An 18,778-nucleotide genomic window follows, 5' to 3' on the forward strand; every position below is an offset into this window, starting at 1 on the left:
GGCATGGCTATGGGTAATCCCTTATCTCCTGTCCTTAGCAATATTTACATGGAATTTTTTGAGACAAAACTCTTACCAAGAATTTGCCCTAAAAAGTTATTTGGTTTAGATATGTGGATGATATCTTCTGTATTTGGCCAGTTCACGAAAATCTCCAGGAATTCCTTAATAATCTCAATAATTTAGTCCCTTCTATAAAATTTACCGTAGGGGAAGAAAGAAATTGTAATTTGAATTTTTTTTATGTAACTGTCCATAGAAATGATAGAAATTTCCCATTTTCAGTCTTTCGAAAATCAACTAACATTGCCTCTTTTGTTCATTACTACTCCAATGACCATCAAAATGTTAAATTCTCTGTTTTTTCTGGGATGTTTCTAAGGGCTTTGTGTCTGTAGCCCACAGTTTATGGATGCTGAAATTAAAACTATTTATGATATTGCAATGAAACTTAAATACCCAAGGACTTTTGTAGATGTGGCATGGAAAAGAGCTAGAAAAGCATTTTATTCAACTAATGACAAACTTGAATTTAGTAAGAATAACATTCTAAAATTACCCTATGATGAAAGGTTTTTAGATATTCCTAGAATTTGAAGCTTTTTAACATAAATGTTGTTTTCAGAATCGTTAATGTCAAAGAGTTTGAATAATCAAAAATTCTCCTAAAGATCTTCCAGGCTGCATATATGAAATTCCTTGCAAAAAGTGTGATAGTCTATTACGGACAAACCGGTAAATCTCTTTCACAACGTCTCAAACAGCATCAGTATTCTGTGAGAACTGGGCAAATATCGAATGCATTATTCGTGCATATGAGAGATTTAGACCATCCTATTAACCGGAGTCAAGCAAGAGCCTTAATCCCACGTAATGACACAGTTAAAAGGAATATCATTGAATCTTGTTTCATCAAGTCAAATAATAGAAATGTTCTAAATTTAAGTCTTGGTTTATTTAAACTTGATGCTTTCATAATGAAAAAAGTTGTAGATAAATATAAGCAACAAAATTAATATATTCAGTTTTTACATTTTTTGGTTTTGGAAACTAAAGAAACGTTGCTTGTGTTTCGGTTTAGGGTCAATCTGTTTAGGTTTGTGACCGTGTGATATCCGATAATCCTGGATTATCTCTTTTAAATTTTACCCTTTCGGCAATTAACCATCTGGTATTCTTGATCTTGTGTTGTACCTGAGACCTTTCTCTCCAATTGTACCTCATTAACTCCTTGACAATGTCTGAGTAAAGACGAAAGCGCTTGGATTTCTGACTATCATTTTCCTGTGGAATTCGCTTATTTATGAAGTCACGTGCATCTACTGTGATTTTTTAATAAGCATATATATATATATATATATATATATATATATATATATATATATATATATATATATATATATATTCTAAGGTGGAATGTGTGACTTTATATATTCGTAATGGTTTCCCCTTCGGTATAAATAGTAATGATTTGACACCCTTTGATGTACCTTCGGTTGTAACAAATCAACAATACATTTCCGATAGATCGTAAATTATTTCCTTAATCTAGTGGTTTATGGATACCTGAAGCTGTTAAAAATCCCAGTGAGGGCCTTCTTTGTACGTAGATCAAAAAGAAAACCATAAATTTAAACTTCATTTTCAATTAAATCTTCAACCGTTTTCCTTCATTGCAAGTCTCCAGTCAAAAATCCTTACATCAGTAAACTTGCTATTTGGAGGGTTCCTTAAAATATCCTATTTGGCCTATCTTTTGTTAGGTCTGTCTCTAATTCACCTCAATTAGTTTTAAAACTCTGAAAGGATACAAAATTATGAAACAACGACGATCTAGATTTCAAGTACTGCACCCTCTTATTTCAAATTCTTCGAAGCAACTCTTCCATATTATGTATTGGTCTCATTCTTTCTGACGTGAACTGTCGATACAATATATGTTCTAGATCCTCCCCTCTTTGCTTTTATCAGAAATTAGTCAAGTAGTGCTTATGTTCAATTCATCATGGTTGAAAATTTCCAGAAATAAATCTATGATACTGCAAGGGCTCCTGTGTTCATCAAAATTGAGAGTGAGATGCAGTCTGTCATCCTATTTCTGCATATTAGGATGCAGTTTTAATACCTCTGATTCTCAATTACAACACTTATGATTTTCAAGTAGCTTATAGATTGCGACATGTTCTAAGTGTCGGAAGTTTTATCTTTGTATGTATACTACACAAACACGTATTTTTCCATGCGTGTTGGTTTGTTTATGCATGAGCATAAATATACAGAACTGCTCTACACTCTTGAAAATAAAAAAAAAATAGGTAAGTAATATAATGATCTATTAAGTAAAATATTTATTTTTGTAAACACGTCAACATTTCTTTATAACTTCATAAATGTAATAACAAATAATTAAGGCATCCGATTATTATCAAGACTATAGGGATTGTCCCTTGAAAGACTCGGGGCTGAATAACAAGGTCAGCTGTCGCGTTTCGCGGTCAGAGGTCACCCACTCAAGGAGCTGCATAGAGTTGTTGAGGAACCCGCGCGATGAGGGCTGGGGGAGGAGCAGGAGAACTTCCAAACGAAGGTCCTGTGATTTCGTTGCCAAAGGTGCCAGAGAACTGGTCGTTACTCAGGAGAGACTCCTCAGGGTTCAGCACTGGGGTTGAAGGTACCTCGCTGAGTGACGAGGTTTCTCCGCCGAAGTCAGGTTCACTCACGGCTGAGAATCCACTGCTGGTGGTCCCAGTTGCACCACTGAAGTCAACTTCACTGGCACCTGTCACACCACTTCCAAAGGCACCACTGAAGTCAGGTCCAGTGGTTCCAGTCACCCCATCTCCAAAGGCACCAATGACGTCAGGTCCAGAGGTTCCAGTCACCCCATCTCCAAAGGCACCAATGACGTCAGATCCACTGGTTCCAGTCACACTTCCTCCAAAGGCACCACTGAGGTCAGGTCCTGTGGTTCCAGTCACACCATCTCCAAAGGTACCACTGAAGTCAGGTTCAGTGTTTCCAGTCACCCCAGCTCCAAATGTACCACTGAAGTCGGGTCCAATAGTTCCAGTCACCCCATCTCCAAAGGCACCACTGAAGTCAGATCCTGTGGTTACAGTCAACCCACTGCCAAATGTACCAATGAAGGCAGGTCCTGTGGTTCCAGTCACACCACCTCCAAATGTACCACTGACGTCAGATCCACTGGTTCCAGTCACACTACCTCCAAAGGCACCACTGAAGTCAGGTCCTGTTGTTCCAGTCACCCCGCCACCAAATGTACCAATGAAGGCAGGTCCTGTGGTTCCAGTCACACCATCTCCAAAGGTACCACTGAAGTCAGGTCCAGTGGTTCCAATCACACCACTTCCAAGTGCACCACTGAAGTCAGCTCCACCGGTTCCAATCACTCTGTCTCCAGATCCAGCAGTCGCTCCAGAAAGGGCAATATCACTACCGCCACCAATAACCTGGCTCTCTGAATGCACCGCTGAGTTCAGGGCAGTTTCGAAGTCGATGCCACCTGGTAGAATCGGGTTCTCTCCGTCTTCGTAGTTGACGAAGTAGACCTCTGGGTTCTTAGATTTAGGTGCTGGCACTTCAATGACCTTAGGTCCTTGAATCTCAGATTCCTTATTCAGGACGTAGATGATATTCTTCTTCTGGGGTGGTGGAATAATGATAGGATCCTGGGCGTCAGGTGAGTCTGGGGCGCGGATGAAGACAATGTTATGTTCTACCTTGGGCAGAGGAATGTTCTTGGGTGGCGCAACAACCTTGCTCTCTTGTTTTGGTGCGGCATAAACAAACACGTGTCGTGAGACCTCGGGTGTTACGCATCTACCATCGACGTGAAGAATCTGTCCTTCTAGACAGCTGTCACCTAAATCACCACTTCCAGAATATAGTCCAGAGCCTTGACCAAGAGATCCTTGGGTGTTAGAAAATGTTAGTGAGGACTGGTCATTAACAAAGGAGTGTCCAGATCCTGACAGTCCAGACGAGGCAGTTGGAAGTCTCTGAGCAGATGAATCAAACGTCTGAGAAAGGGCTGGAGGTCCGTATGTTTGACTAGAGGCTTGAGAAAACTGAGAGTTGGAAAATGTGAGTGAGGACTGGTCGTTAACAAAAGGGTTTCCAGAAACTGACAATCCAGGTGAGGTGGCTGAGAGTAACTGGGCAGATGACGGATCAAATGGCTGGAAAACTGAACTGGAAATATCATGGCCGTGAATCTCTTGTCTTGAACCAGTATTGGTCTGATCATAGAATATCGGTCCAACACCGGACGCAGACTGTTCAGATAAAAGTGGCGCAGAACCAGATGTAGGCTGATCTAAGAAAATTGATCCAGAATGTGATACAGTTTTATCAGAGGCAACTTGCCCGGGACCAGAAATGGATTGATCAGAGAAAACTGGTCCAGATTTAGAAACAGTCTGAGCTGAGAAAGATGATCCAGGATTGAATGGCGGTTGGTCAGATAAGAACTGTCCCTGACCAGAAGCAACTTGGCCAGAGATAAGAGGACCAGACCTAACGAAAGAGTGTGTTTCGTCAGCGATTGACTGCTCAGGAAGGGGATCTGTTGGGATGCTGCCTATGAACACTGAAGAATCGTCACTAGGGATGTGTGGTATTGAATCAAATGGTGAACCAGGCTGCTGGGATACGTAACCTTCCAGTTTGGCTGCTTCAGCAGCAAGGAGCGCACACACAAGGACCTGCAATGTCGGATATTTTAGTTTGGTTTAAAAACTAACACACGAAGGTTTAAGCATTGAACTTAGCTCTACGAGCAACGAAAATTTAATGCGGTAACTGGACGTAGGATAACGTTTTATCAATTATAGTGCTTCTTTTTACAGTAAAACTAGGATTTGTTGTACTTAGACTGTATACGCCATTTAATATTACCTTCCTTACTCAATGATGCGTGAAAATTGTGTAGAATAAATAAAGATAACGGTACGCTAAGAAAAACCGAAATAATTCTTGAGTGAGACAAAGCAATTAACTTCAAATACAAAAAAAAAAGAAATCAAGGAAATTAAAAACGTAAAAGAAAGCCAAATCATTACTTTCTCCGAAAGGAATTATTATATGTCCTGAATTCTGAATAATAGTTGTTTTTCTATAAGTAATAAGGAGTACCAAATGGAAAAATGAGTCTGAGGAGAGAGAGAGAGAGAGAGAGAGAGAGAGAGAAAGTAGTAATCCTGTTGGGATGTAAGCAACCGGAAAGTGAATTGTCATGCGTAATACTTAGGCATTTGACCGATGTCTGAGAACAAAAACAAAAGAATGACGGGAAAAGTGCAAGTGAGAGAGAGAGAGAGAGAGAGAGAGAGAGAGAGAGAGAGAGAGAGAGAGAGAGAGAGATAGGACCACTTACCAGGAACCTCATGATTGCGGGAGAAGATGAGTGGTATGGTCAGTGACGGTTACCTTCCAGGTATATATACTTGTTCCTCTCTCTCTCTTTCTCCCAGGTGACCACGCCCCCTTCTTCCTTAGATTGCGTCTTTCCCTCCCTTTCTCTCTCTCTCTCTTTCTCTCTCTCTCTCTCCTTCTCCATCCTCTCTCCTCTTTCATATCCTCTCTCTTTCTCTCTGATTCCTCACCCTCTTTATTCTTTGACAATAATCGCCTTTCTTAACTATCTCACCTACTAGTAGATGATTCTGTGTCATCTATTCTACAAAAGTTATTTTGGTGAGGTTGGGTGGGCGGACGCATCAATTCGCTTGTAATATTTAAACCTCAAAGGGACACTGATCCTCATAATAGTTATATCACTGAGATGGTCTTGATTTAAAGGTAATATTTCCTTTATGAGAAAAATAACTCACAAGCTTAGAAATATTCAAAGTGTAAGAAATGGAACCAATTAATAAATCCCAAACCTTAAGATATTTCTAAACATCTTTCCGTTCGACTTTTCGTCTTTACACAGATGAGATAAACAAATAATGATAACTTAAGATTCGATTTTAAGTAGTTCTTTGAAAGAAGTAAACCATTAAGAGAAGAATGTTATTCTTTATCTGGTAGAGAAGTCTGAGTCGCATTGTACCTAGCTGAGTGGAATCTGTTTTACATTTGTCAAGACGCGAAGCCACCCATTACGATTAGACGCTCCACTAGTCTTTATAACTGGCATAAATATTCATACATTTCAAGTAAAGGAGTGTTTTCATGATTCAATTATCTGAATGGTGGTTCATTGAATTATTTTCATCTCCTGTTATTTATGGCATAAATATTCACACATTTCAAGTAAAAGAGTGTTTTCATTATTCCATTATGTCAATGGTGGTTAATTCAATCGTTTTCTTCTTTTTTTTAGCATTGGAAACAGTTTACATGTTTTAAATCCGTATATTTCCTGGCGTTTCAATTTTCAGCTTATCGGTCCTCATCGAATTTACTTCTGGTTATACGTTCTAAAGTATGATACTAAATCATGTATCAATCAAGTTCTTACCTAAACACATTTTTTCACCCTTTGCGAAATCTCTCGTTAAATCTGAAGCATCATTGCTTAGACACAGTCTCAAATTTTCCCATCCACTTCCACAATAGAGCAGAAAGCATAGTCTCGCCATTGGCTGTCTTGTCCCAACTGAAAAGGTCTTAACCTGTCTACTTTTGTTTCCTGTTTTACAAGATTTATTATTTCATGTGAGGTGGAATATATTCGGGGAGGGTATCTTATATCTTTTTATCTCTTGATAATAAATAGATAACATTAATAGTCAGATCTAAGCAAAGTTGTCCCAGACTGGAAGAAAATATTGAAGTAACGTATAACGTACACATAAATATATGCGTACGTCGGTATATATATATATATATATAGATTATATTATATATATATATATATATATATATATATTATATGTATATGTATATACCATATATAAATATGTTATATTTTATAGATAAAAAATATATATATATATATATATATATATAGATAGTATATATATATTATATATATATATATATGTATATATATAATCTATATACATATATATGTATATATAGTATATATGTATTATATATGTATATACATATATATACATATGATATATATATATATGTTATAATATATATGTATATACATATATAAATAGTATATATATTTGTATATATATATATATACATATTTTATATATGTATATAAAATATACATATATATATAATATATATATATAAAATATATATATATTATGTATATATAGATAGATATATTTATATATATAATTAACTATATATATATATATATATATATATATATATATTATATATATAATTTAACGAGAGATTTTGCAAAGGGGGGAAAATGTGTTTAGGTAAGAGAACTTGATTGATACATAATTTAATATCATACTTTAGAACGTGTAACCAGAAGTAAATATATATATTTATATATATATATATATATATATATATATATATATATATGTGTGTGTGTGTGTGTGTGTGTGTGTGTGTGTGTGTGTGTGTGTGAGTGTGTGTAAGTATAGGTATAGGAGTATTTGCTTTAGTTTATGTAATAGATAGAAGGCACCAGCAGCCCTTTAACATTATCCTTAATCTTAGCGTAAACAATTTCATTGTAACAAATTTTTTTAAATATAATTTTTCACACGTACTGAAATTAATTTTCACTAATCTTTTTTAACCTTTCCTATTATTTGAACGTTTTTTTTTTTTTTTTTTTTTTGTTTTTTTTTTTTTTTTTTTTTTTTTTTTTTTTTTTTTTTTTTTTTTTTTTTTTTTTTTTTTTAACAGGCATAATATTCCCAGCGTATCTTCGAATACGGTTCTCGTTTACGATTCTGAAATATTCGCACAGTCTCCGTCACGACCGCATTGCAGTGGTGTTAGAAAGCGATTACGAACCTGAAGCCCAATTTCGGCCTGATATATATATATGCAAATGAGACATGTACCAAAATGCTTTAACCTGTGAACAAAGTCACAAAGCCATTAGCGCGTATCTGGTGCCAGATTTGGAACGCAACGTTTGGGAAGAAATGGCAAAGAACTTTTAGAAGGGTTTATATTAAATTTCGGTTTAGTTATAGTCACAGGGAAATTATACGATTTTGAAATTAAGATATCTCTCATTCCAGACTCGTTCTCTTGGATTATACATTGAATAAAATGGATATCTTATTTTCGTAATATCCTACAGCTTTGATTTCATGTATTTATCGTTTTTTTTCACTATTCCTCTTTCCTTTTTTCCTTTATCTCCTCTATTTTTGCTGGTGAAGGTCTAATGGAAGAAATGTAACCCTTTGTAAGACCCAGTAGACGGTCGGAAGACAACTGCACCTACAGGAATTTAAGATATAATATTGACATGGGAACACATTCGCTCTAATATAAAGGGGCCTGATACTTTTAGTAATGGGTCACAATAAGTTTTCAGATACCCAAAAGTTAATTTTATTCCCAAAAGTGTTTTATATTTAATATTTTGTAATAGTAAATTCCGGTACAGATAGCATGAGGCGTCTTAGGAATTAATCGCATACCGACGGCTTTTTTTTTTTTTTTTTTTTTTGTGAAGAAAACTTACAGGAAATAGCTACCTTAATGCAATGTCGATTACTGAAGAATGCGTAGCATAAAATGGAAATCATTTATTGCTAAATATTCGCTTTTTCTTAACTGATTTAATTTATCTTTATCTCAAAATATGCCCCAAAAAAAGACAAAAAGAAAATTCTCGAGGAAACCTCAATTTTTTTTAATAATTCCTATGATTCAGAGCCAAACTTGTATGCTCCTGCTATAGTGACATATTTTGAATTATTTAAAGACTTATCACCAGTTGCAAAATAAATCTGCATTCTCCTTAATACTGGACTGCAAAGATTTCCAGATTTCCAAATTAGAGACCAATCAGGAACTTAACTGGTGAGTTCTAAGCCAACCAGGATCACAGCGCTTCCAGAGTACAGTAATGCATATCATGAACACACGTCGGCTACTTGTCACATACATATAACAAACAGTTTTAAAACAAGCAACACATCAACAAACATATGACAAACAATTTGAAAACAAGTCAACACACTCATCACAAACAGTTTGAAAACAAGTCACATACATAACACAAACAGTTTGAAAACAAGTCATATGCATATCACAAACAGTTTGAAAACAAGTCCTATACACATCACAAACAGTTTGAAAACAAGTCACATGCATAACACAATCAGTTTGAAAAAGTCAACATACATAACACAATCTGTTTGAAAACAAGTCAACACACATACCACAAACAATTTGAAAACAAGTCACATACGGATCACTAACAATTTCAAAACAAGTCACATGAAGTACTGGTTTCTAACCAGTGCTGCATACAAGCTGAATACAAGTTGAATACATGTTGTCAATTTACATTCAACCTGTTTGTGATGAGGACGCAGCCTTAGGGGAAACCCAAAATAGACTCGTGTTCGAAAGGATATCAACTTTTTGTATGAGTCGCACCAGTGAAGCAAGAAACTCTACACATTCTATTCAGAATGATAATATTCCTCTCAAGTCAAAAATGCTTTGAAGTGTCTCTTAATATATCTAAATATTATATTCGTCCGCTTGTTTAACTAATTAACATCAACTCTGATAATATTACGCAACATGAATAGCAGGTTGCCAACCTTTTCCTATAATGAATTTCGAAAAGAAAATCTATCTTCTTCAACAAGTATGATGAAAAGCAGGACATGATGAGGCTTACTTAAATTGTGAATTCTCGTTTGCTGTTATTTATTCATTGTCAGCAATGTATCTATTATGGTTTTTTCTGAATTCTTTATTCCCTCTTCATTGCCTTTTTCATACTTCACCTAATTAATTATACACGCGCAACATTAAAAAGGTACATTTAGTTTTCTAAATGGCGACTTTTTTAGGATAAAGTTACAAGCCCCGTGACCATTAACTCCCCTCTCCCACATCCCACCTCCACTAACCCCCGCCCCACAAATTATAGCCGGTAACCCAACCTTGTTCCTACCAAAGTCAATGTCATTTGGGTTGAAATCTGTAAGCGTAGGTAATGTGTTAGCGATTATGTTGTCCCGTGAGAACATTTAATCTATATAGAGAGATCCAGCAAATAAAGGAAATAAAGTGCAAGACTCTACTGGTATAACTGATACAAAACTAAACAGTTGCATTAAGAAGTAATAGTCAGAGAGATGAAGCGGGAACGAGGCAAAGCGCAGGGCTTTTAAAAAGCAGAAGCAACTAGGGACCGAAGGGAACCTGCAAACACCTTTTAGTAATGCTTCTCTCCGTTGTGAGCAACAGTGTATACCCTGAAATTTCACACCCTTGCGGTTACACTGACACTGATCTGGCGATGAAAGATGTTTATGAAGCGTGACCAAAACATCCATCATATCGGGTTCCATACTAATTGCTCAGCAAAATGAGCAACTCGTTTTTATGGCTGTAAACAAGAAGAAGGAGGATCCTCTGGGCTGTCTGACATTCGATAGCCAGTTGACCGTCTTGCAGGACCAGTTCATCCGCTTAACGTAAGGAAATCCTGCTAATGCAACGTTTATCTATCGAATAACATCCTCAGCGTAACTGAAACTGCATTAACAATATCATTGTACATTTAACACCACTGAGGCTTTACTGATTATTAAGAGCAATGCTTGTCATTTCAACCCACTGAATTGTTATTTAAGGCAGTATTTAACATTTCAGCTTCATTGAATCCTTCTTCAGAGCTGTTTTAATCATTTTGACACAATGCAGTACTTAACTAGGCAACACAACTCGTTCCTATTTCTTGTAATCCACATTTAAAGCAATACTTACCATTTCATCGCTCTTCAGTCCCTATTTCGCACGATACTAACGCACTCTTAAGAGTGATTTCTCAATCCACACAATTATAACTGACAACAAAGCTTCCTTTCAACGCCACCAAATGCAAATTCAGTCATTTTTCATCCCCTCATATATATCGATTCCCTATTACGAGCAAAGTTTCATCCTTTCAAGATAGCCGAATACCAATGTAGTGATATTCCATCCTTTCAGCGCCACAGAATACCAGTTTAGAGTACTATTCATCCCTTCAGCACCACCCAGTGCCAAAATACGGTAATGTTTCCACCTCCTAACACCACCGAATACCAGTTTAGTAATGTTTCATCCAATCAACGAAGAATACCAATGTACAGTAATATTTCATCCTGTCAACGGCCCCGAATAATAATTTAGGGTGATATTTCATCCTTTCAAGACCGAAGACCAATTTAGAGGTTCCATTCATTCAACGCTGCCGAATACCAGCTGAGAGTAATGTTTCATCCATTTAGCTCCAACGACTTCCAACATAATCAGCGTCTTAACCCTGTGGGGGAGATGGCATCCCTGCCGTTGGGGAAACCCTTTCTTTGGGCAGCAGGAGCGCTGAAGCCTCTCGTATTGTCTCATGAAAGGAAAAGTCGAGCGCCTTAAAAAAAAATCGACCTGCTTTAGGAATGCTTCAGTTTACTTTTACCCGAAGTCTCGGTTATCAAATATCATATACATTTCTCGCGAATTTTTAGGCGTCTTCGTATTGTTTGATGTGCGAGCGCGTGTATGTGTCAGAGTTTGCTCGCGTATAGACACTTCTCTTTGTGTGTAGTGTGTTTGCAATGAAATCGTGTCCCCTGCACTAAAGAGCTTTATTTTTTTCAGGAATTTTTATAGTTTACGGTTATGAAATAACTGCTGAGTTTTTGCTCATTGAATCCTGTACTGACTTGGGAATACAATATATCTACCTTTTAATATAATGTGCTCTTATTTTTTTTTTAGAAAAGTTTGTTTTATAAACACGTCTTTAGGATTTCATGACAAAAGACATGACAGCACTCGGCCTGATCTGTGAACGCACAGCACAAAAAATTACTGAAATAATAAAATCCTGACGCATTATGATAAACATTACAGTGATAAATGATATTTTGCAATAACGCTGTAACACACGGGAGGGAAAATGGCTGAAATCAATACTATTCTACTTGAATTATTTTCCTCTTTCCCTGCTCACATCCGCAGTTAAATTTCAGCCTCGTTCAAGTGATTTCTTGCCTAACAGAAAAGTTCATGCCTGAATGACCGAATGAACATTCCTTGCTGTCAATATTTATTACGAGTATTTCTTCGTCTCGAAACGGGTATCCATGCGTGTGCCTAAAGGCATTTTCAACCAGCATGGCTAAAATATCGGTTATGAATACCTAGTTATGAAAACCGGGCATCTGAAAGCTGATATTTGCATGACATACCCGATATGGCTTTGCATCCTAAAAGGAGGTTTATAAAATTTTTTCTGTACGATTGTCAATATCAGGTCAGAATATTTATAACTATACAGGCCCTTGAGTAAGATACTTCACAATGCATTTTGCAATAACCTGATGCAACGTTTACTTTTTTATTTACCTTTCACTGAATTATCCACACACATGAATGCTAGGCTCATGCAGAAGTTATTCCGTGGGTCAATGGCGTCACGAAAACGAGGGTCAGTCATTCTCTGAATGCCTCAATAGTTCCAGAAACATTTACTCTTCTTTTCTTATTATATTGATGTTATTTCTTAAGAGGAAAATCCATTACCAGGTTGTATAAAGGAGAAGTGAAAAAGCAACGGAAAAACTTGAGTAAATTGACGTATATTTATGTGTGTATATCTATAGATATATAATGCATATTATCGATATATTGATAATCTGGTGGGAATACTACGTTAAAACCCACCATCGTCCAGCTTGGGGAGAGTCAGACGACGACGTATCCTCTCAGATTAATCCCTAGTCGAGGTCGCTGTTCTCAAAAACAGGTAATTATAAAATGTTGCTGATACTGGAGACCAGAGCCATACTCTAGACTTAAATAGTGTTAAGTGGCGGTCACAACTTATTAAAAATGATAACTTCGTAATTATTGAATTAAAAGAGTGAAAATATGTGCTGTTTTGGGATTCCCCAATGAACACGTCTTCGAAATCAATAAAATTTCCATTTTATGGTGATTTCGTTTTCCCCTTTTCCAGATCAAAAAAAGGCGCGGGGCCGGGAGGGGTTGGGCGGGGGGAGGAAACTACTCTCGTGACAAAGAGGAGTTAAAGTGAGTTGCATTTTTAAGTTAAAGAAGCTCAATTGGAAAGTATTAAGTGTTAAGTGAAATTTTCAGAAGTCTTTTGAATATACGTTTTGGAAATGCAGTATGGAGAGAGGTCATTGGCATTGGCTGAAATGCCAAATACCGTAAGAACAAAAGGAATAATGGAACAAAATTCATTTGAAATGATGTTCGAAAAGCAATTGGAAGTGTTCATTCACTTATGAAACTCCAGAGAAATGTCATAATCATTCCTTCATTCGGTTCTTTGCGAGATAGAAACAATATCCAACAATGTATACAGATCAGTTTTCACATATTCGTTTTTTCAAAAGACAATAGACCGCAGCCCTGAGTTAATCCAGGCCGTTATGGCCAACTTGGCTTTAGTTAGGCTGATGACCCTGTTGGCATAAGCAGGTCAAAGGCCTGAATTAAATTTGGTCGTTTTGGTTAGTCTCATTTAATCGCCTTAAAATTGCAACAAGGTAGGTCGTTTTGGACAACGTGTACTGAATTTAGGCAAGCGGACTTCCTACGATATGAAAATTTCCTTCAATATGGTTATGCCTTGAGAAATTCTCTCTCTCTCTCTCTCTCTCTCTCTCTCTCTCTCTCTCTCTCTCTCTCTCTCTCTCTCTCTCTCTCTTTGCGTAGAAATTGTATGTAACGTCCCTAATTGGAAAATGGAACATAGTATCCCCGGAGCTTTTCCATAGAACTCGTTACGCACCAATATAGGGGATTGGATACTTATCGCTCAAGGTGAAAGAGGTTTCAATACCTTATCAGGTGAAAGGGGATTTGGTCCTTTTACACTGAAAGAGGTTTATATCCCTTATCGCGATGGGCAGTCAACTTAAGAAGGGGGCTGCATAATGGTAGCTTCTGCAGAACAAGAAACCTATTTAATCTGCATTGTTATTAAGTTTTTTTATTTCGCTCAGAATCAGCTGCACATAATATTTCTCTTTATTTTCAAGTGAAAGGTTCTTTAAGAATTGAATAATGCATAATATGCCGTGTCATTCATCTTGATTGACTCTATTCGTGGACATATCTAAGATCAAACGCGTCTGCTGTTTTAGATTTAGATTTTGAGAATAATTCCTGACGCCTTAAGCACTGAAATTCAATTCTTAAAAAAACCCTGTGTCTATAAAAATTTATGTTTTACATATGTCTTAAAGTAACTTTCATTTCAGACATCCTTTATACTTGCGTCAATTAAATCCCGGCTTAGTTCAAGCTGAGCAGAACTTCATTTTCTAAACTCGCATGAACACACACACATAATTTTTGCATACCAGCATTCTCCCGTTAACGATTTTTCGCAGTTTGTCCGATGCAGTAACCGTTACTTGGACTGATCAGCAGTATTTACCTCGAGACAAGTGGGGAAACGCTCCCTTTTGGGATTCATCCAAGAGAAAACGTGACGGTTATGTAAACTAAGACCGACGTTTGGAATCTTCTTGCACGGTCAATCTTTCGAATTCGCTGGATCCTGTGAATTTGGAGTTTCTTGTCCACACGGCCAGTGGTTGTAAATTTTGCAAGATATCTCAGTCTTCTTTCTCTGCTTTACTTTCTTTTATTTAATTCATGACTTGGTTATTATACAGAATGATATTCTATAACCGTTTTTGACAATCGGAAGGACTAAAGGTTGGTGTAAATATGATCTAATGTGGAGATTTCAATGATCTATAAGATACCTATCTTTTAGCGCGGCCAGTCGTAAATTTTGCGAGACGTTGGAGACTTCTTTCTCTGCTTTACTCTCTTTTAGTTAATTCATGATTTGGTTATTATACAGAATGATATTCTATAACCGTTTTTGACAAGCGGAATGACTAAAGGTTGGTGTAACTATGATCTAATGTGGAGATTTCAATGATCCGTGAGATACCAATCTTTTAGTGCTCATGACAGTTTAAATAAGAACAATTAAAATATTCATAGCCATCAGTCCTTCTCTCAACAAAACATTAATCAACAGTTCCTGTTTCGTATATCATAAAACATTTCTATTCATAGCTGTAAACAGATCCTGTTTATTCCTAACCTTTCGGGACACTGCTATCTAATGATATAATAAGAATTTGATAAGATACATTTCCAGCTAAAACAGTACCCACATTGAATTTATCATACAAAACTAGCAAAAATAAGCATTACAGTTTAATTCATTCCCACATCGAATTTAATAAAGACAGGCAAACGGACAGACCAGGAAATCCTAAGGAAGGAAATCATTTCCAACTGAAACCAAAAATTTTCTTTTTCACCGATGACTGGTTGGAGCAGCATCAAAAATAAATGAATACCTTCGCCTTCTTGCGTCGTTCAACTTTTGCTGGTTAACTTTCTTTCATCCTATTTTTCCATTTCATTTTCAGGTGTAACTGTGAATTAAAGGGATCAAGAATTTATTCCTCAGTCACATGAATTTATCAATAATGTCAATACATATATATTATATCTATATATATATATATATATATATATATATATATATATATATATGATATATACCATATATATATACATATATATATATATATATATATATGTATGTATGTATGTATGTATGTATGTATATATGTATATGTATATGTATATATATATATATATATATATATATATATATATATATATATATATATATATACTATATATATGTATATATATTTGTGCATGTATTCTGCTATCTTGAAATTATTAGTAAAAACGTTTTTGTATATATGTACGTATGGCCAGATTACGACCTCCAAGAAAGTTAAAACTAAATCAAAGTTTACCTTTTGTTGGCCGATCAGCGCATCGAATTCTCCGCATGAATCGAAAACGAAATAACAGAAAGAAATGACCAAAAAAAATAGTTCATTATATTATTTGCAGTCTTTTCATAACAAAGATATCTACCAGGTTGTTACTTTCTTATAGTTATGTGTTTCCGGGTAATTATAACCACACCCCTCGTTAAGAAACTTGAGAGACCAATGAGAGAGAGAGAGAGAGAGAGAGAGAGGAGAATACTACAAAGGGAAGAAAAAGAGAAAAAGATAAATTTAGCAAAGTCGTTGTTATAGATATATATATATATATATATATATATTATAATATTATATATTATATTAGGGAGAGGGAGGAGAGAGAGATAGAGAGGAGTGAAGAGTGAGAGAGTGAGCGATCAAGAGCGAGAGAAGAGGAGAATACGACAAAGGGAAGGGAAAAGGAAAAGTTAATAAATAAACTTAACAAAGTTATGTTTTATATCTATATATATATTATATATATCTTTATATATATAGATATATATATATATATTAATATCATAGAGAGAGAGGAGACGATGAGGAGAAGGGACGAGATGGGAGAGATGAAGAGAGAGACGAGAGAGAGAGAGAGCGGAGAGAGAGAGAGACAGGGAAAGGGAAAGAGAAGAAAATAAAGGTAAACTTAGGGAAAGTTAGTGTAGGAAACTTATATATATTATATATATATATATATATATATATATATATATATATACATACTATATATATATATATATATATATAGAGAGAGAGAGAGAGAGAGAGAGAGGAGAGAGAGAGAGAGAGAGATTTTGAAAAAAGAGCAAAGCCATATCAAATCCTATTCAAAGAGTATTTATTATCAATCTCCCGAAGACTTTCGACCGCACAACTCTGAAAAGCCTCTGGAGAAAAAGAAAAAAAAAACTTAGTATCAGTGACGCATTACGCCAGATAATGCAAGGCGATCCGTAACGGGAGCAAGACCTAGAAAGACCCAGAAAGACCTAGAAAGGCCCTCGGGACCGAAAAAAAACATCCCTTTTCAAATCGGCAGCGTTCGAAAGTGACATCCCTTTCAGGTTAAATCGCCTTGCGTAGCGCATAGTAATTTCCTGGTGACTTTGCATTTTCTATCAGGCTATTTTTCCATTTTCCTTTCTGCTGATATTATTCGTGGAATTTCCAATTTGACGAACAGGATTTAATATTTTGCAGGAGCATTAAGAAACGCTATGTAGGTTAGATGTCAGTGACGATAATATATGATAATTTGTCAGGCAGATTTTCGAACAAATCTATAAATTGATTTCTAGTGTACTGATTGCAACCTTTCAATATTCATAATTTATTTCTAATCGTAAATGAGATTAGAAATAAAAAAAGGGGAAATATAAAAGTAAATAACAAGCTTTCTCATGCTAAGGCCTAAATGTAATCATCAATACTAGTTTTAGTCATCTGTTCTCGGTGACCGACTAGGGTCAATTTTTCGAAAAATTCATGGTTTCTTGTTAGATGGTTAAGCACTTGGTGGTTCGTAAATTTTCTGGAACAGCCGAATGGGGCTGGAAACCACATTCCAGTCGCGTTAGATTAGTACTTCCTGGAGTCACCTCTCTCTGAGTAGGAAATTCACATTTTTTAAGAAAATCTCATGTGATGACACTTGACTCGTGGAATATAAGAAATTGAGTGTCTGATAGCCAGATTTGCGCGATTTAAGCCTAATAACTTCTTTGGCTTTAAAAACAGTGTTTTCAATATTCTTAATTACATATTTCTTCGATAAATTTACAGTATATACTTCCATGTTTAATGAAAATCGACAAACTTGAAAAGAAATTAGCAATTAGTCACAATGATGCCTAAGAATTGCCTAAGTATTACTATTTTCCACTTTATCTCATTACTTTGCCTCACTTGGGGCCTTTCGATGCCTTCCGGGTACTTCTGGCCATTGACTACTCCGAGGTAGATATATTTTTTTGCTTTTTATAGCTCCCATATTAACACTCGAAACCCGGAGGACCAGTTGACTCATGTCACCTTCCCTACCTAATTTCTACCGCCTATTTAGGTTCATTTCAACATTATGACCCTCTGGAAACCTGATATCAGTAACTGGGTTTCACTTTAGTCCGGAGAGATTAATAGAGTTCGCCACTGGGAAACTGCATGCCATTTCTGCTCCCGTCAGCCATCGCGTGGAATCCTATTACGAGGTTTGTTATTATCGTCAAACCCCAAAAAAAGGAAATAGTATAAAATGGATACATACATGAACTGATTCGAACATTCCTTAGAAAGGAAAATGAAGTGGAGAGAGGTGAAGGTGTTCAAGATTAAGAATGTAATCATTATTCTTTGATGGAGTTGCTAAGGTATATAATATAAACGAAAATTAATGGAGAAAGGGGTCAACATATTCAAATTAAGTGATATTCTAGTTTTTTCATCCTCGGAGCATTAATGAATTTCCTCTCAAGCAGATATTTTTACAGGCTGAAATACATAAAAAGGTGAGTATTTTATGACTAAGTAGATGTTATCTTGACGTTGGGTGCATTAATCTGTATTTCAGCCATGTTAAATCTTATCAATGGACGTACTGGAAAGATAAACTAAGATGAACATGAATACTGAGAGGCAAAATTAAGATATACTGAAAATTTTAAATCCTGAGAATCCTGGTCAATTTGGCACAGAAAGGACAGATCTGTTGAAATTGGTATTTGTAGGAATGCTGAAATACCTTTCAGTCAGAGAAAATTAAAAGGATAAACGCGCACTCTTTTTTTTTTTTT

The 18,778-nt window shown here is 35.9% G+C and overlaps 1 protein-coding gene across 1 annotated transcript; it reads right to left on the reverse strand.

The window, feature by feature from the left end:
• Positions 1-2,333: 2,333 nt before the first annotated feature.
• Positions 2,334-5,426, reverse strand: LOC135204265 (nuclear pore complex protein Nup153-like). The gene is made up of 2 exons (XM_064234390.1): positions 5,396-5,426; positions 2,334-4,724 (listed from the first exon to the last, which is right to left on the reverse strand). Exons 1-2 carry the CDS (start codon positions 5,405-5,407, stop codon positions 2,511-2,513), a joined length of 2,226 nt encoding a protein of 741 aa, XP_064090460.1. The 5' UTR covers positions 5,408-5,426; the 3' UTR covers positions 2,334-2,510.
• Between the last annotated feature and the right edge of the window lie 13,352 nt (positions 5,427-18,778).

This window comes from Macrobrachium nipponense, chromosome 44, assembly GCF_015104395.2.
Source record: "Macrobrachium nipponense isolate FS-2020 chromosome 44, ASM1510439v2, whole genome shotgun sequence".
Taxonomy (NCBI): domain Eukaryota; kingdom Metazoa; phylum Arthropoda; class Malacostraca; order Decapoda; family Palaemonidae; genus Macrobrachium; species Macrobrachium nipponense.